General features: G+C 35.3%; 1 protein-coding gene across 2 annotated transcripts in view; it reads right to left on the reverse strand.

Annotated features, from left to right (window-relative positions):
- The window catches only part of PLXDC2 (plexin domain containing 2), a 412323-nt gene that overhangs the window by 92574 nt on the left and 293595 nt on the right, over positions 1-26154 (reverse strand). For both annotated transcript variants that reach the window (XM_070601478.1, XM_008519041.2), the window contains exons 8-10: positions 23622-23721; positions 8822-8917; positions 8521-8602 (exon numbers count right to left, since the gene is read on the reverse strand). In XM_070601478.1, the coding sequence (XP_070457579.1) occupies positions 8521-8602; positions 8822-8917; positions 23622-23721 (278 nt within the window). The remainder of the gene's footprint in view (positions 1-8520; positions 8603-8821; positions 8918-23621; positions 23722-26154) is intronic.

Here is a 26154-nt window from a genome sequence, read left to right on the forward strand (position 1 = left end):
TAGGTTCGCACGCTCTGCTTCAGTGGCCCAGGGTTTGCAGGTTTGGATCCCAGGCGCAGACCTACATACCACCTCTCAAGCCACGCTGTGGCAGCATCCCACATATAAAATAGAAGAAGGATGGGCACAGATGTTAGCTCAGGGCTAATCTTGCTCAAAAACAAAAAGGCTTCTTGCTTTCTTTTATTGGGACCTATTTCATTAAGTCCTAAGAGATTTTAAACAAACATCTTTATCTTCAGAACCTTTTTTCTATAATATTTCTCTACTTCAAATTAAGAATAAGCATTTCCACACAACTTTGGCATAACCATTGCAGGCTTACGGGACTCTTAGCCCATACGTGCAAGGTCAGCATTTCCACTGTGTCATCTCAGATCATAGGATCCCCAGAAGGGGTTTATTAAAAACTTAAATTCCTGGGCTCCACTCTGGACCTACTGAATATTAATTCCTTGGTGAGCTACAGATTTCTCTGTAGTTCCTGCGGCAATTCTTAACCGTACTAATATTTGAGAACCACTGAACTTGGGGCTACTCAGATTTAAAGAATGTAAGAATCAAATATATGTGGATGACATACGTATTTCACATTTTAAGATACAAGGTCAAAGAGCTTTATTGATTTGTCCAACATTAGTCAGGCAATTGTTGGCTGTGCCACTAGGCATTCAGTCTAAACCACCTCAGAAGGCTAAACATGGTCTGCTCTCTAGTATCAATTTTGGGAATTTCGATTCCTTTTGAATAACTGAGGAATGCTTCCTCAATTCTGGGTTCCTCTTGAACCATGGCTGGCTATTACTCCCAGACACTGAAAGCCCAATACACTTAAGAAGAACAGACTAAAGAGAAAGAATCTCATTTAGTCTACACTTGGACTAGTGTGGTCACCAGTTTCAGACCTATGGGCAATTTACCCATTGTTGCTGAGTGTATATAATTAAAGCTTAATGGTTCTCTGATGCTTTCAATCAGAAATACCAGCGATTCTCTTCTTCCCTTCTATCATGACTAGGCAGTGTGACAATAAACCATTCCAATTAATTTTTCTTCAATTAAATAATTTTGTTGGATCTCATATTTCGGCAAGGACATACTTTCTACTAAAGACACAAAAATCGATTTTGTTAGAGTTACAAATACCTTCATATTTTGCACTGAAACCTGACATTCGATTTACATACTGAAAATGGCAACATCTTTGGTATCAAAATATTACTAATTAGTAATTCTGATAAGCAGATGGAGGTGATTGCAATTTGAATGTAAGTCAGCATACTGGAACATAAATCAATAAAAGTTTATTTAAAATTCTTAAAGCTTAGTGAGTTCTAAATGTCCATCTGAAATTAGGTGTACTTCCAAGCAGAACTATATCTTACCCCAATCCATTGAAATAAGCCTAAGGTTATAATTAATATTGGATCAGGGCTCCTGGATTTCCTAAATGGCTTCTATTTGTTTATTAGGTCTGAACTTCACATCTTATTACCAAAGCCAATGGGGTTTCCTTATGTGAAAGGGTCACATAAATGTGTACTCTATTAGCAGCTTTAAATGTGAACTTAGACCGTAATGTCAAAAGGGTTACACGCTATGGCTTTGTCCAGGATATTAAGGTACATTTAAACCAGTGCAATTATACTGACTCTAACTACTGATTGATCTTAATTTCACAAATTTCAGACTTGGCCATATATTCCAAGAGTATATGGCTTGTCATTCAACAATCGTGAGTTTCAGATTCTCTCCCCTCTTTTTTTAAATTTTGGTTTTATTGAGGTCATCTTGGCTTATAACATTGTGTAATTTCAGGTGTACATTATTATATATCAGTTTCTGTACACAATGCATTGTGTTCGCCACAAATAGTCTGGGTTTTAGCTATCACCATACATATGAGCCCATTTATCTCTTTTTGATCCTTTCCTTTCAATCTTGAAATCTTGGACTAAATTAAACCCTATAGTTAAACCAGACAACAGAATGCTTTACATGGCCCTCTAAGCATTACAGTGGAGTTGCACCTTAGTTGAGGGCTACATGTTGAGGTGAGTGAGCAGGCAAAAGTCATAATGTGTCAAAATATGCTTGGAATTCCCTTAGTACAGTCTTCTCAGGAGCCTGAAACTCTGTCTCTCAATAAAACCAGTTCTTTCTTCAATATCAGAACGGCCTGTGGGGTTTTTGGCTGACCCTAGATAAAGCTGTTGGCTTGTTTTGGGGACCAGGTGGTATGAAAAGTACCCACTGTTTCTTTAAACACTAGAGTCACGCTCAATGCTGCAAATGTGCCTGTGTTAAGGGGTCCATAGCAACAAGACCAAAGGGGAAGGGTATATTCAAGTCTTCCTGGTGCTCTTATTCAGAAGCATGAGATTACTGATTGGGGAAAGGTTGGATTGGCTGCACTATTTAAATTTGTTCTCTCCAGCTCTTTCCTCCCAAACTTAGGTAGTTTCATTTCCGTACGCTAAAGCAGCATATGATAATATGAATACATTCTATTTTCAAAAATTAGCTGTGCCTATATAAAAAGTTTTTCATCCTTAATCAATCTAGGTTGATAATACATTTCATATCGTTAATGAATTATTAGCCAGTATTTCTGACTTAATATATTTTCAAAATTTTTGAAATATATTACATGTGATCATTTCTTTCTATTTCCTTTTTGCTACTGCAAGGAAGTGCAATTCATTCAGTGGAAAATAACAGCTAGTGAAGAAGAGCATGCTCAGGGAAATAGAATAGAAATAATAGGTTGAAAAAAATATAGAGCAGTTGTTAAGAAACATCTCTCCCTCATCTCATATTTCTTCTGAAGTAAATATGTTACACTACTATTCTGTATATACAGTCTTTACTATTGGTAAGAGTTTGCCTATTCTATTTATTCTTTTGATGCGTGGAATCATGGAATGTATTTATACCCACATTTTTACCAGTACCAGTCTTGATTGGAGCTAAGTAAGTACAAGGTGGAAAATTCTTTAAAAGTGAGGCACCAAGAAACTAACTCCTCAGTGTTCAATATGCATAATTATAAATGTTGACATTTTATTCCAAGCATCAGGTTAGTTCTTTCTATAGCCATTTGGTTGAAACTAACAAAGCCAATGGATGGTAACGGCCAAGGTGAGCAATTAGAATTCTCAGGAAAGAGAATTCTGGCCTCACTTATCTGCATAATTCGGTCTAACTGTATATGTTGGATTGCCTGTGTTGAGTGCTGTGGAAGACACTAAAATAAGTAAGATTGGGTTCCTACCCTTTAAAGAATTTATGTTCTCTTATTTCTCCCTTGTTGATTCCTCTTTTTGTCTTCAACCTCGTGTGGCAAAAATTCATATCATACAAAAAAGTACATAATGAAAAGTAATACTCATTTTCATGCCTTTCCCTGCTCACTATAGTTTCCTCAGAGACAAATATTGTTATCAGTCCCTTAGGTATATTTTCAGGGATATTCTCTGTCTATACAAATGTACATTTGTATAAATATACTTTAAAATAATTTTATGGAATGGAAAATTAGCATTATCCTCATTATGCCATGCCATAGGCTAGTTCCTGGAATCTCTTCTATTTTCATTTTACACTCTCTCCATAGCTTATCTCATTCAGTCCCATGAATTTAAACATTATCTATAAGATAACGATTCTCTAATCTAATCTAATTTCTGGCTTATTTATCACCACCTATTCAACATTTCTACTTGAAGTCTGATAGGCATCTCAACTGAATTTGTCCCTAACTAAACCCTTTCTTTCTCCCCACCCTAGTCTCTATTTCTTGTGGTCTTACCCAGCTCAAAAAATGAGTGCCAGCATCCACCAAACTGTTCAAACAAAACTGCAGGAAGTGTTGATTCTTATCTTTTCCTCTTCCTTCACTTCTAATCCATTGGTAAGTAATGTGTCTTCTTCCAAAATATGCTTCACATTCATTCATCTCTCTCAATCCCCATAATTATCTTCCTTGTTCAAGTTCTCTCACCCCTCCTTAGGTTATTGCACGTATTTTCTACTATTCTCCTTCTTCTCAATCTTGCCCCAAACACAAAAGCTCAAAAAAAAAAAAAAAGCAAAACCCAACTATTCTCTTTGAAGCAGGCAGAGTTGCATTTTTTAAATATAATGAAATCACATCACTCCTCTGCTTAAGTTCTTCTAAAATCTAAAGTCTTCTCATCACCCTGAGAATAAAACCCTTTCTGGCTTACAGTGTCATCTATGTCTTGGTATTTTGCTACCTTTCTGACGTCATCTGATACCATTCACCCTTCATGCTCAACCCTCAATGCTCCCAACTCACTGCACTTCTTTCTTTTCCTCATCAGATCAAGCTTGAGCCCCTTGAGAACTAGTGCACTTGCCAGTCCCTTTCAAATACTCTTTGCCTTCACTTTGGTGTAGGTGGTTCTCTGTCATTAAGATGTAACTTTTATTGTCACTTCCTCCATGAAACCTTCCCTGGCCACCCAGTCCAGAACAACTACTAGCTCTTTCAAACTTAACAGATCACTCATCATCAACTGACTATTTTGTTTACTTATTAATTCATTTATTTTCCAGCTTAATAAGCTAAACTTTAAGATCCAGGAGAGCTTTGGCTTTGATTAATATCTGATTATGGTTCTAACTACCTTAGTGTTTAGACCAGTGCTTGCTGTTTAGAGTGGAAAGCATTCAATAAATTTTTAAGTAAATGAGTGAATGAATGAATACTTTAAGAGCCAAAATATATTTTCAATTAAAAAATAAAATTTTGCTTGATGATGGCTAATGAAACCAAGGTTTCTTCAAAAAACCAAGATTGCTTAGCATGATACCAACAAGTAATCTCCTGTTATTCCTATCAATTTTGCTATATTTTCCCTTACATTGCCTTCTTTCTACTTCCTGCATTTCTATTTGCTTAAAAATTACCTTGCCATACTAAACATGAAAGCTCTATGAAGGAAGTGATTTTTTTCCTTGTTTGCTCACCACTGAATCCACAATCTAGGATAGTAACTCGAACACAGAGACACCCAAAAGTTTTTATTGAATCAGTGAAGAGAAAGGTATGTTTGAAAGTTATTGATTCAGATCCTCTCAATTCGCAGTGAAGAAACAAAAGCATTCTTACCTAGAAGCAATGGGCAACCTATTCTAAGTAAACACTTTTCATCATCCATACGTTCTTATGACTCAAATTCCTTTAGACCTTAGGTATGCCACTACAAACATTCTGTCTTAGTTTTCTTGCTCCCTAAAAACTTAGAATTAAAGGAAATAAACAAATCAATTAAAGTTATCTAATCTTTTTAGGGCAAGCCCAACTTGAGAGTTCAATAATCACAACCAACTGATTATCATCCAGGGATAAATGAGCACATAAGAGGAAAGAAGAATAATGGAAGAAAAAAATCTGAGAGGCAATTTTTGTGCTGCTTAGGATAAGACTTTTCTTGTTTTATTGAATTTGTTAATAAAAGCTCTGAAGTCTAGGGAAATGCTTCTGGGCAGCAAAAGCAAAGTTTTGAAGCTCACAGGCCTTAGGAGAAATTAATAAAATGCAGTGGGGAAATTAAGTTGAACAAAAGTGCAACGAGCCATAGTTAAACCAATTAATTAAGCAGGTTTTGATATGTATATAACTGAGTTGCTGAAGAATTAAAAATAAATTCAGGATTTTAAATCAATGTTTGGTATTCAACAAAATACCAAACAGTAACATGCAGAAAACTTGTAGATTTTTAGTAGTGATCTTTGATGAATTCCTTCCTCATTCATATGCATCACTACCTTTTCTTTTTTCCATTAAACTTAGAAAAAACTATGCTTTCAATAACATGGAAAAGTCTTATGCTTTGCCTGATTCTCTTCTGCTTCTATGTCAATTTCAAAACCATATCACTTTCTTGGAACACCAATTATAAAATTTTTTTTTTTTCAGTGGTATATTTGCTGTTTTTCAAGCAGTGATGAAGATTAACTTGCTTAGCGCACCTGCAGCCTGGCAGGTGTGAGGCAGAACAGTTGAGGTGTCAAGCCTACAGACTGGGGAGTCACACAGATCAAGAGGCACTTCCAAACTCATCACTCAAGAGCAATGAGACCCTATACAAATAACTTAGTTCCTGTAAGCCTCAGCTTCCTCCACTGTAAAAATGTTGTACAAGCTAAATACATTTGAAAATTCCTTGGCACAACATCTGGCAGAGAAATTTCTCAATAAAATGGAAGAATTAACAGGGGGCTGGCCCCGTGGCCGAGTGGTTAGGTTCGCGCACTCCGCTGCAGGCGGTTCAGTGTTTCCTTGGTTCGAATCCTGGGCGCGGACATGGCACTGCTCATCAAACCACGCTGAGGCAGCGTTCCCACATGCCACACCTAGAAGGACCCACAACAAAGAATATACAACTATGTACCGGGGGGGCTTTGGGGAGAAAAAGGAAAAAAATAAAATCTTTTAAAAATAAATAAATAAATAAAATGGAAGAATTAACAGTAGAAAGCAGTTCCCAACTTGTGGATGTCTTTTGATTGTCAAAATTGCTTGTTTGGAACTTTAAACATATATTTCCACCAAAATTCTTTTTAAACCATAATAAAATGGTTTGTGGAAAGTAGGTTTCTAGACTAGTGTCCAAAGTCTTCATTTCCCATTACATTATTTCAGTCAAGAATTGTCTAATAGTACCCTGACTAGAAGGGCTAACTTGTCCTGGTTTTCCCTCAACTAAAAGTCCCTCATTCTGGAAAATCCTCTGGTTCCAGACAAGTCTAACCACAATTCTTTCATTTGGAACCTAATCATCATTCATTCATTCATCCATTTTTCTGCAGCAGTAGATACATGGTTAAGTGCTGAAGATACCAGGACAAATCATCCTTAACAAATCCAGAGCCAGCAAAGGAGACAGATTAGATGAACAAGGGTCCACCACAAGCCCTGTGTTAAATGCTAATGATGGAGGTTTGCCCGGGATGCGGAGGAAACACGGGAGTTGGGTAGCTCATACAGACTCATGGTTTAGGGTGACTTCTCAGAGGAGGTGACCAGTGAACTGGAACGTGAATTAGCTATGCAGCCCAAACTAGTGCCTTCTACTTAGTTCTTCCGGGCATTTTTCATGTCTGACTTCAGTATTACTTAAATATACATATTAAAATGCCATCCCTTTAGATTTACTTTGCTTGTTATCTAGACAGATTTTGAATAACTTCTGACATGCGTGTAATTTTTATGGAATGTCAGCAAAATATGATATAAATAACTACAAATCCTTGCTTGTGTAGCAGTTCCCACTCTGCTGTACAATTCTGTCTCCCACTCTGGAGATACAGCTAAGATAAAATCCACCTTTAAGAATGCCAATCGCCTGCTTGCTTTGCCGTTATTTGAAACATTGCACAAAGGAAATTATTGGAACATGTTAAATTGAAAAAAAACAGAGGTTATAATAAATACTATTGTTCTATCCACAATAATGTAGTGGTTACCCCAAAGTTAGCAATTTAAACAGGTTTCCTAAAGCTTGTTATCAAAGAAGTGGCAATCTATCCTTTATATTTCAATAACTTTTAAAGTTTTCCTGTACCTGCCTCTGTCATTACTGCATATGCTGCAGCAAGATGATAAGACACAGTCTGCTTATACAACAGAAAGTTCTGACGCAACATTCACTGACTAATAGCTTGAAGTCTCGATTCTTCACCTGGAGAAAGAAGTAGATTTTTCATAGATTCAGAAGGTGAGAGGGGATATATTCCCATACAGGTTGTAAGCTTCACAGGGCCTGGAACCACATCTTTATTGTTCACTGCTGCTTTCCCAGCACTTGGGACATAATTGATGTACAAAACGGTTGAGTAAATAACAAAACACTTTTAAATGTCTTCACTCTATATTTCCCACAAATGATTGTTCAGTCTCCAAAAAACTCCAGAGACTGAAAAATACTCTTTGCCATTCATAAAAATCAGTAAACCTCTTTAACATCAGAAAGTTATACAGCTTAAGCTTCAAAGTCAGTTAGGGACAAGACAGGCCAAACCCACACGTTCTTATTTATGTAGAGGCCAGTTAATGTCACTTCATTCCTTCACCTCAGCTGCTACATCGAAAATCTTGACCGGTAAGAATGTACATGTGATTAGTTAAAAAGCGTCCTTGTTATAGTAAAGATATCTCACACCATGCTTTCTGAAGAATGTGGACCAAAAGCATCAATTTATAGACTCATTAGTAACAATCATCATCTATTTTAAGCCCCGTAGAGTTTATAAATGAATGTCAGATAATAGCCTTATTGACTATGAAGGTTCTTGGTAATTTTGAGCAATCAGACAAAAATACTAGAATTCCCACTTCTGAATAGTTTTTTGCATTTTCGTCACTGTTTTTCTTACATATATACACTTGTTACTGTTTATCTAATCAACACACCTGACACATATAAATTCAACGGAAGAGTAAAAGCAACAAGTCTTTAAAATTTTTAAATTTTTCATATTATTTTTTACCTTTGAAGCTTACTACACCAACTGCAGTTGAAGCCAATCTGAGAGGATACACAGGAGCCACAATCATTAAACTGGAGACAAGCTAGGAAATAAGAGAGAAGAGATTCATCAAGACCAATTGATAGCATGGAGAAAAAAAGATGACTCAATCAAAATAAAAATCACTCACTTATTCTCATATACATACAGGATGCAGATACCCGTACACGCCAAACACAATGCTACCATTATTGGTAAACAAATCAGATCACCAAACTTGTAAATCATCTTTTCCACCAGCTGTGTTCGCACGTTAACTTACTAGGTAATGGGGTCATTTCCACAGCTGAAATGTTGGTAATTCTTGACATTTGGAGCTCTACTCGGTGGTATTCATAAATTGTTCTTCTTCGGACATCTGGAAAAAAAACAAACTTTCAAAATTTCTTCACCTATAAAACAACAGTGTTTTAATAAAGAATGTTGAATTAGATACTTTTCATCTGATGCAGATTTAAAATAATCAATCCCTATGAAGAGATTGATTATGAAAATCCTGAAAATCATCTGCCTATAGACTGAGAAGTCTTTTTATCAGTGAAATTGAAAATGTTGATTTAGGGTCTCTGATATCTCCCTTAGCTAGCATGCCTCCAAGTCAATGTCTCCCAGAGAATACCTAAGATGTTTTCTTGATAGAGCCATGTATTTTGAAAAATTTGATACATAAAATAAGGAAAGTAAGATGCCACAATTTCTCCGAAACTTATGCTAAACTGTGTCCTTTAGGAACAGGTAACAATTAAAAATTTCTCACAAGTAAAGGTAGTTTTTGCCACAATAAGAGTCTGATTGCTTTAGAGGTTTAAATAAATTTCTCTAATTAAAGTAAAAACAGAACTTAAATTATTAAAAATAAATTGGTATTGTTATTTATTAAATATATAGTATCATACCTAAGGAAGGTTAGTAATTAACACTTAGACTACATGCAAGCATTTATAATAATTCATCAGCAAATCCAGCAGTGTTCCTGAGGAACAGGCTAGATGGAGACTTTGACAAAAACTTTAATAATTGAAAATCATATAAATATAAGCAAACATTTTATAACAAAACAAGATGTTGATGAAATATATTTAAAATCCCCTTTTTAAAAAAGCCCAGAGCCTTATATTAATGAGCTTGACTGAATTTGAGAAATGTCAATGGAAAAGTAATGTTATCAGTATTTTATTTAGGTCTTGGAATGCTTATAATGACAGGGCTGCATTTCCTGAATATTACCATATCCATCAGGAATTATAGGGGGGTGGTAAGTTGTTTTAAAAATATCATAGTATCCAGTCTTGGGAAATCACATGTCATAGTGGTTAATAATGCACACTCTTGAACAGTTTGTGTGGTTCAAATCCCAGTGTTGCTACTTAGTATCTGTGTGACTTTGGGCTTCTTTGTTTGTCTCTCTGCTCAGTTTCCCCATCTATAAAATAGAGATAATAGGACCTATGTCACTGAGTTTTTTTGAGACTTAAAATGAAATCATAAATAAAAATTGATCAGAACAATTCCCTTTCACATTGCAAGACTCAATAAATGTCAGATATAACTTTTGTCTAGCTTCAATATGGCAACCATGGATCATACTGATTATATGCTGCATATAATGATCTCATTTCTATAGGTCTAAACTCACCAAAATCACTGTAAGGCCCTGAAATCAAGCTTCTGGGAATTTGTCTCCCATCTAATCTTACAGAAAGTTAAATTTTGATTAAAGTCAGTAGAGCCGACAATGCTCTCCTGTAGGACATAAAGTAGGAGTGTACTGCCCAGAGGGTAGTGAGCTGACTCAGTGTTCAGGAATGTAGATCCCTACCTGTCCAGGAGGGAAGTCAAACACCTACTTACAACCTACACATCTCTCTACTTTTCTCCACTCATATCCTTTCACCCATTTCCAATTATTCACCACGAAACTGTGCTCTAGAAAAGGAAGGGGAAGGCAGTCACCCAGAATGAACTCTTCTGGGGCTAGGAGTGGTTCTAGAGCAATTCAGTGAATACAGTCACGCACCACATAAGGACACTTTGGTCAACGATGGTCAGTGGTCCCACAAGATTAGTACCATAGAGCTTAGATGTGTAATAGGCTAGACTATCTAAGCTTGTGTAAGTACACACTAGGATGTTTGCACAGCAACGAAATCAGCTAACGCATTTTTCAGAATGTATTTCCATCCTTAAGTGACACATGACTGTACATCTTCAGGTTTATCAGATTGGAAAACATTGTTCAAACCCTAATCCAATTAATTTCTTTTTGGTATAAGTGAAAGATGCACATATACTTTTCAAGTGTAAAGTTTATCAAACATGAGAGAAAATGCTGATTTCATGATATTTAGTAAGGTTTCTTGAGGTACATGAATCATATCTTATTTTTTTAACTTCTAAAGCATACAAAAAGATTACTCAGCTTCTGCCTTTGTCTAAATAGGATGTGTTCCCATACACTGCTTCCCCTGTATTTTGCTAAACAATTTAGTTCTCAGAAGTAAATAACATGGCTTTGCCATGAGATCACTGGCATGAGGGTTTTTGAGTCTTTTTCATAGTAAAGTTTCCACAGTATCTATCATATTAGTAGATGCTTAAAATACTAGGTGTTTTTTCATTTCATATTATAATTTGAAAAGCTCAAACTACTGACATAATGACTGTGAAGCCTCTGGGATTTAATTATCAATCACGCATATGGGGTAAACGGAGGAAAGACCTTTGTTGCTATGCTGTTCTATCACCTGCTCAAACACTTCCGACTGTTGGGAGGAGATGATTTTAACAAAACCCAAATTCATGAGAATGATTTTTGTTTGATGACCTGCCAGTCAATGACAGCTTCCAAGTGGTCATTTCTGTTGTATGTCGGAGATATCCCTGTCAAAAGCAAGTAATTAGGAATACATTTACTAGCAGCTCCTGCCAATACTAGAAGCTTTCATTTGATTCCAGAAATGTACTTAGTTCATGTGTCTTCTTTAGAAAGTCAGCCAAAATAATGCTATACCAAACATTCAGTCTTAGTGTTGGTACAGCTTCAACGGTTTTATTACAACTTTACAAAACCAAGATGAGCTATAATACCCATTATGGACTTTTAAAAATTTTTTAAAACTGAAATTAAATCTCTGAGCAGACTAACACATAGAGAATAAAGCTCAGCAATCAAAATCTTAAGGCGATGACTCAAAGCGTAACTGTTGAATTGCATTTGTTAGAAATCCTGAGCAATATCCGCAGGAGGGACAGAGTGATCATATGGAAACACCACGACTCCTTTCCAATCAATAGCCACTCTCGCTGAAGTCGATACAGTTTAATGAGTACCTTGTGGCATGATTAGCCATGATCTGGTTTATTTGCCTGTCTTGAAAGCCAACATTCACATAGAGAATGTATGAGTAATTTCCAGAATTGGCTGATTCTTATATTTATATAAATATCTTAATATTTTGTCTGAATTGTCAAGTAAATGATTTGCTAACATTTCCTTATTTATGTGTTGCGAATGCTTAACGTCTGGCCCTAATTTATTCTTTCTTACTTTCTTTTCTAGTGCCAATTGAGCTCACCACAGAGCATCGTTTATTGAGTACTCTTTAGTGTAAATAGCATGTATGGCACAACTACAAGTTCATTCCCGGCATGAAGACTCAGGGGACAAAAGAGACTCTTGAGAGAAAAAGTTCACTATGACAGCAATTACAAGCGTCCCACACAAAAATATAATGCATTCACAGAAATAGCTAGTGGAAGTTGTTAAATAAAGCATCTACAAGTAGAATATGCTTTAGCCTCAATTTTTAAAAATGTCTTCTGTAGTTGTATTTCTATTAAATAATAATGTAATTCAGCACTGGAGAAGGCAACAGGAGATTTAGGTGTCCATGAAGCGCTAATCTGAACCTCTCAGGTTTTCTTCTCGTCATTCCTTCGTTGCTTGCGAAGTTTCAGGACACAGCTAAATCCTAAACGGCCAGATTTTATAAGTAACTTGAGCATGCATATGGGAAATCACAAACTTGATCTAAAAACAATCTTCACTTTTCTTCGCCCTTCATGTATATTTTACTAATGGCTTAAGCCAGTTGCATTTCCTGACTTCCTTCAGTCATCACTTTGCCTAAGAAGAGAACCAGACCCAGTGTTGGGACAGTAAATGGTCAACATAGAGTCATAGTGGGCTGGTGTGATGTGTGGACTACAGACCTGACCAACCTCATGATTCCCACTGGCCCAGGGGACTGTTTATCTGAACATGGCGCTCCCCTCAGAGGAACACAGCTCCCTACTCCTGAGACTTATGGGGACATTTTTATAATGTACAGTTGAAATGTCATTAAATCTCCATTTTTTTTTTCTGAGAGAAAAACAAGATTGTGACTTTCTTAAATGAAATTGGGCGAAATGCTGTAAGATTTCTTTATTTTAAAATCAAGTTTTTGTAAAGAAGTTTTTGGTGCCAAATCACTCAGATGTTTGGCATTCATGCGAGGAAAAAACTACATTTTCAAGATACTAAACTTCTTATAGCAAAGTTCAGTTGGAAAAATTGACGTGAGCATGTTTATAAATGTAGGCAATCAGTATTAGTTAAAAAGAGAAATATTCTCTGTATAGCAGGAAAGTGTAAATTAAAGTAGAAATATTCACTATGTAATAGGGAAAAGTAAGAAATAAGGCAAGGGAAATTGAATTTGAGGGCAAATATGAAAGAAACAAGTAAAAAATCAAATCTCTGAGGTCATAATTTAAAACAAAAAAAAGCTGAGAGAATTTGATGAAAAATTCAGTTTAGATTGTTTTTGAGAACTGTTTTGGCTATTTTCCTATTCCTTCCACAGTAAGGCAACCACAGAGTGGAGTTATGAAAAGAAGAGCTATTTTGAAAAAAAATAAAAGTACATTAAATTGGGTTTCTCTTCTTTGGACCAATAAATCCTAGCCTAATAGGAACCCAATAGATATTTGTTGAATAAATGAACGTTTAAATGTCTTGAATTTTTCATGATGTATTAAAGTTCTTTCTGTAACTTTGGGGATTTTAGATTATAAATAAAATAATTCAAATATTATTAAATAAGTGAGAGGTATATCTCTAAATCAGTAAAAATTTACTTTACCTGAGATTGTTGTACAGATAAAAAGTCAATGAATGAAAGAACACATAAATAGGGAAAAAAAAAAGAAACAATTTAACCAGAAGTCCTTGAAGGAATTCATTTTTGTTGAAAAGAATTCTAAAAAATAATTTCAAATATGTTAAAATGAACTAATCAGTGACTTTTAACACAGAATATTTTCAAATTTTTTGCTTCTTTTTAAAAATCAAGTCAGGGTCAATCAAATAAGGTAGGTTAGAAATGTATGTATTAAAACAATAAAATCTCATTTTGCATAATGCTTTTACCTTGGAAGAGTTTTTTGAGAGGACATTTTATGGGAAAAATGTCATGATTTCCATCTCTTTTTCCTTTTGTTGAGCCTCGAATGAGCTGGTGCACACTTGACAATCTAAGCACTTAGTGAAGCTGTGTTGTAAAGAGAAGCCAATTTTATCTTCTGTAAAATGAATAATTTTGAAGCGTTTTCCTTTTGAGGAGAAAGTAAGATGACACAATTTACTGAAGGACTTGTAGATTGATCTGTCCTTAAATGAATAGAAAGACTGACAAATTTGAGAACAACAAGTGAGGCTCAGTCCTTCGGAAAGAGTTTTAATTGGGTTATATAAAACAGAATGAAAGGAAAGAGTATCCTCAAGTTTTTCCAAGATTATTTAGTTCTTCCACAGTTTGATAACATGTTTTTTATTATAGTTGCTAAGTAATTATAATGCAAGTGTCGTACCACTAAATCAAAATTACAAATTGTTTTTGTAACAGGGAAATCAGTTATAATGGAATGTTTATATTAGAAGATTTATTATTTAACCATAACTAAAATATTGCAGCCTTTTAAAAGGCAAAGAAGAAGTAAAAAGTATGTTTATGTAAATATCTTACTTGAAATTTAATATTTTATTTAAATATGTGCACGTCGTCTATCGTCTCTCTGTCCAATATTGTAGCCACTAGTCACATGTAGCTCTTTAAATTAAATTTAATTAATTAAATCCGATTAAAAATTCAATTCCTCCGGCTCACTAGCCACATTTCAAGCACATAGTAGCCACATGTGGCTACTGAGACCATACTGGATAGTTCACATTTTAGAACATTTCATCAGCGCAGAAACTGCTTCTAGGCAGTACTGGTCTACGGTATTAATTTTTTAAGAATTAAAGCTTAAGACATTTTTAATAGTAAAAAGCAAATCTCTGTTTTTGTTTGTTAAGGTTATTTATTTTTCAGTCCGTAAACATAATTTTGGTCAAGTTCTTTGAAAAACTGCTGCCTGGTCTGTAAGCTTAGAAAGAGACCACATATGGCCAACTATATACAATGCCCTCAAAAAGTTCACTGAACCTCTAAGTATTTTAAAAATGCATTTGCTCTCCAAATTAGTTGTCAGATTTATTCTTGAAAATGCTAATGTTCCTTATTGAGCTGTAAATAATAATAACCAACAAAGCTAAGGTACATTGTAGCATGAACAATCTCAATAAATTTGAAAGAGTAGATGCTGATGAGAAAGGGACTGATATGAAGAAAGAACCAGATAACGTCCTGCTGGCAGGAAGACTACAGTGGACTATTCGAAGGGATTTGAAAATAGTCGTTATCATAACTTGTATTAGAATCATTTCAAGTTAGGTCAGCTGCTTTCCAGATTAATTTCCAGTGCAAGAATTCTGCATGTGTTAAAATAACTTTAATACTGCTAAAATGACATAGCCTTGAGTTTTCAAATAAAAGAACCACGAAGGCATGAGTGGATTTTCTGGGTTTCTTGCTGGATATGATATGCTCATTAAGCTCAGAGGGTGGAGAAAAGGTGAGGCATGCTGGGGCAGGTCAGCATCCTAGAGATTAAGACTGAAATTCAAAACGTTAAATTGAAGGAGAGAGAAACAAACAAGTCTGAATGGTCCTGGTGAGAACCATGCATTTATCCAGGAAGACCTGTGCACACGATGTAAAAGGATGTGGAGGGACATAAGCTGAAGCTGAGAAAGAATGACTTAACAGAGCCATTTAACAAGAAATTATGGAAATTATGTATGACCTATGAATATATGACACTGTTAAAACTTTCTGGTAATCAAAAGACAATTAGAGCAACAATGAAATATCATGTTCTACTTATCAAATTGGCAAAGTTTAAAAGATGAAAATAGTGTCTGAGAGCATTTGGGGAAACAGGAATATCTCATATCTAATATAATGTTGGTGGGGCAGTAAATTGGTCCAACCTTTATGGAAAGCAATTTGTCAAAGTATAAAAACCCATTAACATTCAACGGCTACACAATCATTCTTAGGAATCAGAGATGTGTAAAAACGTAAAAACAAGGATGTTCAGGACCATTTTACTGATAATTATTATGAAAAGCAACCTACATGACAAACCAGTGCTGAGACAGGTTATATAAATTATGAAACAAAGGAATTTGTGACACACAGTGATAACCACTTTTTAGACAGGGATTTAGCTCTGTAGAAAAAATGTGTTGAAAAATGGTGAGAAAAACAGGTGGCAAAAATATTTATACCATAATGCCAGTTTTCTTAATGTGTGTGTGTTTTTGTGTATTTACTACAAACAAAAGATTGGAATGCAAGGTACATGGAAACATTGATTGTTATCTCTCTCTAGTAAATTGACCAGGCAATTTAAATTTTCTTCTTTGTGTTTTCTGCTATTTTACAAATTCCTCTGAATTAATATGCACTATGCTTATAATTACAAGTCTGTTTTTACACTCATATTTCTATAATGAATAATCGAAGTTATTGTATGTAGACCTGTTTTCCACATTTGTACCTGCGGAGATTGAATTAGCTGATCTCTGTGGTTCTTCTCTTTCTAAAGTTCTACAAAATATTTTACGAAAACGAGAGGGTGATGCAGAGACATATATACACACAGACAGACACAACAAGACATTAAAAAACAAACAATGTCATAGTCAGAAAGTTTCAGAGACAGGGTGTCAAGTGTTTTTTAATGGAAATCCCTGTGGCCCCACTGTCATGAGCACTTGGCCTTGGTGTGGACATCTTAGTCAGCATCACTGTCTTTTTAAAGTAATAATGTTGGTGATGATGAATAAACAATAGATATCAGTATAAATATAGTGTTTACTTTGTGCCAGGTATTGCCTGCTATATACATATGGCATCTTAGGTACATACACGGTAGTTTTGTATATAGAGAATGTTATAGAAATTAAATGCTCAAGGTCTCATGACCAGTATTAACACTACAATATCTCTTACACTTTATGGACTCTTAACTAATTTTTATCTTTTATTTTATTTTTAAAATATAAGGGTCAATGTATCTTTTCTGACCACAAAAGTATGAAATTAGAAATCAACTACAGGAAGAAAAACAGAAAAGCCACAAAAATGTGGATTTTAAACAAAATGCTACTGAGCAACCATTGGGTTAATGAAGATATCAAAGGAGAAATCAAAAAATTCCTGGAGACAAAAGAAAATGAAAATATGACATGCCAAAATCTATGGGATACAGCAAAAGCAGTTCTAAGAGAGAACTTTATAGTGATTCAGGCCTACCTCAACAAAGAAGAAAAATCCCAAATAAGCACTCTAACAATGCATCTAAAGGTATTGGAAAAATAAGAACAAACAAATCTGAAAATCAGCAGAAGGAAGTAAATAATAAAAATCAGAGCAGAAATAAATGAAATAGAGACTAAAAATAAAATAGGAAAAATTAATGAAACCAAGAGCTGGTTCTTTGAAACGACAAAACAAAATGGACAAATCTTTAGCTAGGCTCACTAAGAAAAAAAGAGAAAAGGCTCAAATAAATAAAATCAGAAATGGAAGAGGAGAAATTACAACAGACACCTCAGAAATACAAAAGATAATAAGAGAATACTATGAAAAGTTATACGCCAACAAATTGTATAATGTAGGAGAAATGGATAAATTCTTAGAAACATACAACCTTCCAAAACTGGACCAAGAAGAAGCAGAAAATTTGAATAGACCAATGACCCGTAAGGAAATCAAAACAGCAACCAAAAACCTCCCAAAAAATAAAAGTTCAGGACCAGATGGCTTCCCTAGTGAATTCTACCAAACATTCAAAGAAGACTTACTACCTATCCTTCTCAAAATCTTCCAAAAAATTGAAGAGGAGGGGAGGCTTCCTAACTCCTTCTACGAAGCCAACATTATCCTGATACTGAAACCAGACAAGAACAACACAAAAAAAGAAAATTACAGGCCAATATCACTGATGAACATCGATGCGAAAATCCTCAACAAAATACTGGCAAATTGAATACAACAATACATTAAAAAGATCATACATCATGATCAAGTGGGTTTCATTCCAGGGATGCAGGGATGGTTCAACATCCACAAATCTAGCAACGTGATACACCACATTAACAAAATGAAGAATAAAAATCACATGATCATCTCAATAGATGCAGAGAAAGCATTTGACAAGATACAGCATCCATTTATGATAAAAACTCTAAATAAAATGGGTATAGAAGGAAAACACCTCAACATAATAAAGGTCATATATGACAAACCCACAGCGAATATCATTCTCAATGGAGAAAAACTGAAAGCTATCTCTCTACGAACAGGAACCAGGCAAGGATGCCCACTTTCACCACTCTTATTTAACATAGTATTGGAAGTCCTAGGCAGAGCAATGAGGCAAGAAAAAGAAAAAAAAGGGATCCATATTGGAAAAGAAGAAGTGAAACTATCACTCTTTGCAGATGACATGATTTTACATATAGAAAACCCTAAAGAACCCACTAAAAACCTTTCAGAAATAATAAATGAATACAGTCAAGTCTCAGGATACAAAATGAACATACAAAGATCGGTTGCGTTTCTATACACTAACAACAAAGTAGGAGAAAGAGAAATTAAGAATACAATCCCATTTACAAGTGCAACAAAAAGAATAAAATACCTAGGAATAAACTAATGAAAGAGGTGAAAGATCTGTACACCAAAAACTATAAAACATTGTCGAAAGAAATCGAAGAAGACACAAATAAATGGAAAGATATTCCGTGTTCTTGGATTGGAAGAATTAACATAGTTAAAATGTCCATACTTCCTAAATCAATCTATATATTCAACACAATCCCTATCAAAGTTCCAACAATATTTTTCACAGAAATAGAACAAAGAATCCTAAAATTTATATAGGAACAACAAAAGACCCCGAAAAGCCAAAGTATTCCTGAGAAAAAAGAACAAAGCTGGAGGTTTCACACTCCCTGATTTCAAAATATACTACAAAACCATAGTATATATATTTATATATATTCAAAATATACTACAAAACAAAAACAGCATGGTACTGGCACAAAAATAGACACACAGATCAATGGAACAGAATCAAGAGCCCAGAAATAAATCCACACATTTATGGACAGCTAATATTCAACAAGAGCATACAATGGAGAAAGGAGAGTCCATTCAATAAATGGTGTTGGGAAAACTGGACAGCCTCATGCAAAAGAATGAAAGTAGACCATTCACTTACAGCATGTACAAGAATCAACTCAAAATGGATTAAAGACTTGAATGTAAGACCCGAAACCATGAAACTTCTAGAAGAAAACATAGGCAGTACGCTCTTTGACATCGGTCTTAGTAGCATATTTTCAAGGACCACGTCTGACCGGGCAAGGGAAACAAAAGAAAAAATGAACAAATGGGACTACATCAAACTAAAAACCTTCTTCACAGCAAAGGAAACCATCAACAAAATGAAAAGACAACCTAAAAATTGGGAGAAGATATTTGCAAACCATATGTCAGATAGGGGTTAATATCCAAAATCTACAAAGAACTCATACGTCTCAACAACAAAAAAACCAACAACCCAATTAAAAAATGGGCAAAAGATCTGAACAGAGATTTCTCCAAAGAAGATATACGGATGGCCAACAGGCATATGAAAGGATGCTCAACATCATTAGCTATCAGGGACATGCAAATCAAAACTACAATGAGGTATCACCTCACTCCGGTCAGAATGGCTGTAATGAACAAGATGGGAAACAAGTGTTGGAGAGGACATGGAGAGAAGGGAACCCTTGTTCACTGCCGGTGGGAGTGCAAACTGGTGCAGCCACTATGGAAAGCAGTATGGAGTATCCTCAGAAAATTAAGACTAGATCTACCATATGATCCAGCTATCCCACTGCTGGGTATTTATCCAAAGAACTTGAAAACACAAATGCATAAAGATACATGCACCCCCATGTTCACTGCAGCATCATTCACAATAGCCAAGACTTGGAAGCAACCTAGGTGCCCATCAAGGGACGAATGGATAAAGAGGATGGGGCATATATACACAATGGAATACTATTCAGCCATAAGAAATGATGAGATCCGGCCATTTGTGACGACTTGGATGGTCCTTGAGGGTATTATGTGAAGTGAAATAAGTCAGAGGGAGAAAGTCAAACACTGTATGATCTCACTCATAAGCAGAAGATAAAAACAATGAGAAACACACACATAGCAATGGAGATTGGACTGGTGGTTACCATAGGGGAAGGGAGAAAGGGAGAGAGCAAAAGGGGTAATTAGGCTCACATGTGAGGTGATGGACTATAATTAGCTTTTGGGTGGTGAACATGATGTAATCCACACAGAATTCAAAATATATTACGATGCACATCTGAAAGCTATATAATGTTATAATCCAATGCTACTGCAATAAAATTTTTAAAAAAGAAGAAAAAAATGAAAAAAATATAAGGGTCAATTTCAATTTCACCATGGACTTTTTTCAGTTTTTTGAAAGAGCAAAGGAATTTCCCTTGTAACCTCAGAACTATTTACTAATTTACTAACAATGCCTGAATTTCCTTTGATATTTTAAACTATTAGATAACCTAATTTTTTTGAAAGACAAAAGCTACCTTAATAAGCTACGCTTGAAGATTATTTTGAAATTATTTACTATTTGGAAGCATTTAAAAACTGAAAAACAAGATTTTAGTGATGTTATGATGAAAGTGTGGGAAGAAATCTTCATAATAAATTAAACTTGCCTTACAGCTTTTTAAAGATGCTTTACCAAACCTTCAGCAAATCTGATAAAAATGGTATAGCCACTGTGGTCCCACTGGGAAAAATTATTCTCCAGGTTGTAGCTTACATTCTCATGTTGCCACGGCTAGATTAAGCCGAGGATATAGGTTCTATAACCCATGTAACCAAAATGTTTAAAAGAACAGAAAATCGATCTTATGAGAACATGGTCCTATGTAAATGCTTCTTGGAATACAGAAGAAACGAAACCACTCATTACTTAGGATAATGATCTGTTTTTCCCTAATTTCACTCAGGAGAAGAAAAAGGGGTAACAGAGATGAATGATTTAAATTCCATGAGGATGACTCCTAATAATGAGAAGTGTAAAATAAGGAAGCATAATTTTGAAAAGGACTTAAATATTTACCTAAATTCTGATTGCACAAATAACATACAGATCTCTAGGAATCATCTTATTTCTAAGGAAAAGACAATCCTTGTATAACTTATATCATGCTAACCTCTTCTTAGCCTAATTTCTGGCATAACTAAGTATGCTTTCTTTTTTTTCTTTTAGCTGAGAATACAATGCAATCTCTCCTCTTATACAGAAGCTCATGTAACAGACACTGTTACGTTTTATAAATGTAGGAACAGATTTTTAAGGAGATTTAAATTTTTCTGTCCCGAAAAAGATTTTTAAGTAGAACACATCAATTCCAATTTTCTTGCTGAAATGTACTCTCGTCCAATGGCAGGAATGAGTGGTTAGAAACTCAGAACTTCCATTGCTTCTTGGCTAATTTTCTCAGGATGGAACAGTGAGGTCAACAGGAATTGTGAATGTCATTCCAGCATGCAGCTTGCCTGAGAGAAGCTCTTCCCTGAACTCCAAGCTTGAGTAAGTTTTTTAGATGAATGCTGAGTTCCTAACTTTAGACATAATCTGTTCTCAAAATTCATATGAATTTTTAATTTTTTTTTGAGAAGATTAGCCCTGAACTAACATCTGCTGCCAATTCTCCTCTTTTTGCTGAGGAAGACTGGCCCTGAGCTAACATCCATGCCCATCTTCCTCTGCTTTATATGTGAGATGCCTGCCACAGCCTGGCTGGACAAGCAGCGCGTGGGTCCGCACCTGGGATCCGAACCGGTGAGCCCCAGGCCTCCTAAGAGGAAGGCGCGAACTTAACCGCTGCACTGGCCAGCCCCTCAAAATTCATATGAATTTTACCAATTTATTCAATGAAATTTATGTTTGGGAAGGCTATTTTTCCTCCTAAACATAATGGTTACCCTCTTGTAATATAGCAACGGATGCAAAATTGCATTTTGGGATTCTGAAGTCTAAGTACAATTTTTTCAGGCCTAAGTTCTCACACAATACTAGAATATTAAAATACATCTGAAAAAATTTTTTCTTTTGTACTTTGGTGGGTCTTTTTCTCTAAACAATAAAATATCAGAACATTGACGTGGACCAGGATGCTTTCTGAGGAAGCTGCAAATAAAATTCTTTCTGGGATGAAAGGAACCCACAAATAAACTAGTATTTCCTTTTACTTGTTCAATAATTGACTCAAGTCATGCTTGATTTAACGTCTCTGAAAGAAAGAATGCAAGAATACTCCTTCCTCCTCAAATAAGAGACAACTTTGGCTCCCCCAAGACCAAGCTTCTTATTTAAGAGTTCCGTCAAGATGTCTTTATGTTGCCTGTACATGCTAATATATCCTTGTTTTGTTCACGGCACAATTTCATTTCTGGAAAATCCGCCTTGATTTGACAGTCCCCTTGAATCTTACCTCCCACAAATTTTCAGCTAACAGGGAGACACCGCCATGGAAGATTCATGCTCTTCACCAAACAGAACTGCCACACTGAATATCATTGTAAACCATAGTTGTAAGATAACCTGTATAATGTTTCCAGTCAATCTTTCGCTCTGAAAGTCTAAATAATTTCCACTCCATTTACTGTCTATATATGAGAGATGGCATAATTAAACAGAATTAGCTCAAGTCAAGACCAAATAGCATACGCATGTGATAAATTATCTACCAGTATAATGAAATAAAAGAAGAAAAAGAACTCTGAATAAAAGGGAAAGAAATGATCTAATCTTGAGTTGTATTTTACTGTCACTTCTTGCAGGTCTAGGACACAAACAACTTCAGTACTAACACACCCAAGTGCCCCTCAGGACTGTTCTGGAAGCAGAGGAGTTTTAAAACACAGAAACTTTCAAATAATGGCAACATTTACATGATCGGAACTACTATGAATAGCAGTTACATTTTGAATTTCTAATCTGATGAACAGCTGCCCAAAGTAACACATATGATTTTATTCCACAAATTTAAACTAGACTAGATGGCAAAAATGATTTAAACAAAGAAGATACATATGTTCTCTGGTAGGTACAGTTCCACCAAAATTTTTTTCACCTCAATTTATACTTTTTCTTTCATCTTCCTTTAGACTTTCAGTTTTATACAAACATGTTGAACAATAAAATCCACAATTCTTCTCTTTTGCTGATAAATGTATTTAAACAAAACAAACAAAAGTCATACCTATCAGTGAAATAATCTGTCACTTATTAATGTTCTTCTTACTCTTAATAAAAGAAATATATCTACACCACCAAGCTAACTATCCCAAAAAATCTAAAATTACACACTCTTGGCTTGGCTATTTAACTGCACTTTATCAAAAATATTAACAGAGAGATTGCCAATGCCAATAAGAGTTATAAACCCAACAGCATAATTAACAAGCAGCAATTAGCTAAGTGATTCCTTGCTCAAAGAATTACATCTGCCTGAGATCAATCTCTTTTAAATTTACCCCCACACCAGGCTCATACATTGCGATTACCCTTCTTCTACATACTGGGAATATGTTGGATCCTGTGGACAACGACAAATGCATCAGACAGCCCCACTTTCACTGGGTGATTGGTCGAACTTATCTGTGTGACCAAGACAGGAATCTGGAAAAGAAAAAGCAGGTTGCCATGTGTTAGGTTTGAATTTCACTCAGGGGTCAGGGCGACGAGTGGGATCATCTCGTTTAATGGGTAAAATCAGGTGATGGAGATGAAGGACCAGAGAGAGAGAGAGAGCAGGAAATATTAAAGAAGAAAGACGTATAGTACGTAAACATAACATCTGTTTAGTGCTATTTGGTGGGTTACAGTGACAAGAGAGTTCCTGGTCCTACAGATGGCTACTTGATGTTGAGAGTAATAGATTCTCAGAGAACCTAACTGATGCTGGATGCTGAAAACTTATCACACATATAGACACACCATGAATGCATTTATTGCTGGATACCATTTCAGGAATAGAGATTCTTCTTACATTATTTGTTGTCTAAAAAGACTTTATGATGCATTTATTTTCATAGTTTTTAAAAATCCTTGTTTACAAGTAGTCTTACAGATATAAAACCTAAAGAATGACAAATAAGTGCACTGCTAAATACCTACTTATCAATGAAATTGTTGATTAATATATAGTTAATTGGTCAATTGTTAATGGACGTCTGACTTCTCCATGCTAGTTGAAACTCATGGAAAAATTTATGAATTATTATAAGTCATCTCAAGGTCAGATTTCCTAAATTGGAAACTCAATGGAACCAAAATCTGAATATGATAGACACTTCTTGTATTTACAGTTAAAAAAATTAGGACACATTGGGAATATTTTAAACATGATACAATAGTTAAAAATGAGACAAACTCTTGGAGCCAATTTTGCTAGATTTAGAAAAGAGTCATTGGAAGTATGATTACTATCTTTAGTCTCAGTTTTATAGAATTAAAAATGGGAATGAAACCATCTTCAATAAATAAATGGACAAGAAACAAAAAGATAGGTAGAATAAACAGATCTGTAAGTAGAATAAGCTGTAGGTAGAATAAGCGGACAGTGGGCCATCTGTGGGTAATTCATTTAAAGAACATATCAGATCAAACATTTGTTATTTCAACCATAACAAACAACAGAGTAATAAGAAGAAAGGAGAATAACCTGGAGAGAAGATATAATAAGGGCTGTACTCCTTATTTTTGCCCGTGACATCATAAAATTGTAAAAGGGCTATTTTGTTGAAATTGACCAATTAAGAGCAAATTTTAATGTTTCTGAAGTTTGTAGAATTATCTCGAAGCAAGTAAATGGAAGATGGCATTTTCCCTTTATGTACTAAATCAGTCCTCTCTTAAACAATGTTAAGGTATTGCCAATTTTACATCAGTATCTCCAGTTTGTAACCAGCATTAAGAAGTATTCTGATATTTGGACAACAGAAACAAACAAAGCAAAACCAAAATTTCTGCCCCAAAAAGTTCATTTACTAAATGAAACTCTGATATACTTTATTTAGTGCTTACTAAGCCATCATATATTCAGTATCAATATATGTAATCTATTTCTGAGAGGGGATTATACCATTACCCAGTTTCATATGACATGTTGAGGAGTGCTAATATAAAAGTAATTCATATTCAAGACAGACTTACAGTTAAAGAAGAAAAGACAAAAGAACAGGAAAAGCATAGAAAAAATTTCCAATTCATAAGAAAGTCATAATTTTTAAATAGCACTCTTTTTTTTTTTTGAGAAAGTTAGCCCTAAGCTAACTGCTGCCAATCCTCCCCTTTTTGCTGAGGAAGGCTGGCCCTGAGCTAACATCCGTGCCCGTCTTTCTCTACTTTATATGTGGGACGCCTACCACAGCATGGCTTGCCAAGTGGTGCCATGTCCACAGCTGGGATCCGAACTGGTGAACCCCGGGCTGCCGAAGCGGAATCTGCTCACTTAACCGCTGCACCACCGGGCTGGCCCCTAAATAGCACTATTAATAGATGCCTACCTAGGAGTAAGTATGAATGCTTTGCTACTTGCATTTGTCACTTGCTTCCATTCTCCAACATCTATGACTGCAGTTATCCTCTGCAAGATGTGAAATATTTTACCGGACAATTCTGTGGTAATGGATTGTATTTCTTCTTTTCCCATACTTCCAGCAGAACTTGAGTTTATCTTGCTATCGATTGGAAAATACTATTCTATTTTTATAAATATTTTATATTTTTATACGAAAGTTTGTTTTCCAGGTCACATATCTTGGTTCCTGCAGACCTCACGGTATAGCAGCTTTCCCTTCTCTTCAGGTTATCTGCTTCACCTCTTCTATCTGTCTTCCTTATCTCTTCCCTTACCTAGCCATCTTTCATTTTGATGTTTTCTCCATCTTTTTCCTTCCTTTCACTCCCTTCTTTTATATTTTGTCTCTAAGTCGAAGCCTCTCCTCCTTGCACTTTTTATCTGTGGTGGATTGATGGCCGGCAATAAGGGCCTCAATCAAAGGCCTCCTTATATCCATACTCTTTGCCTTTTCACTCTGTGGTCCTCTT

The sequence above is a fragment of the Equus przewalskii genome, chromosome 30, assembly GCF_037783145.1.
Source record: "Equus przewalskii isolate Varuska chromosome 30, EquPr2, whole genome shotgun sequence".
Lineage (NCBI taxonomy): Eukaryota > Metazoa > Chordata > Mammalia > Perissodactyla > Equidae > Equus > Equus przewalskii.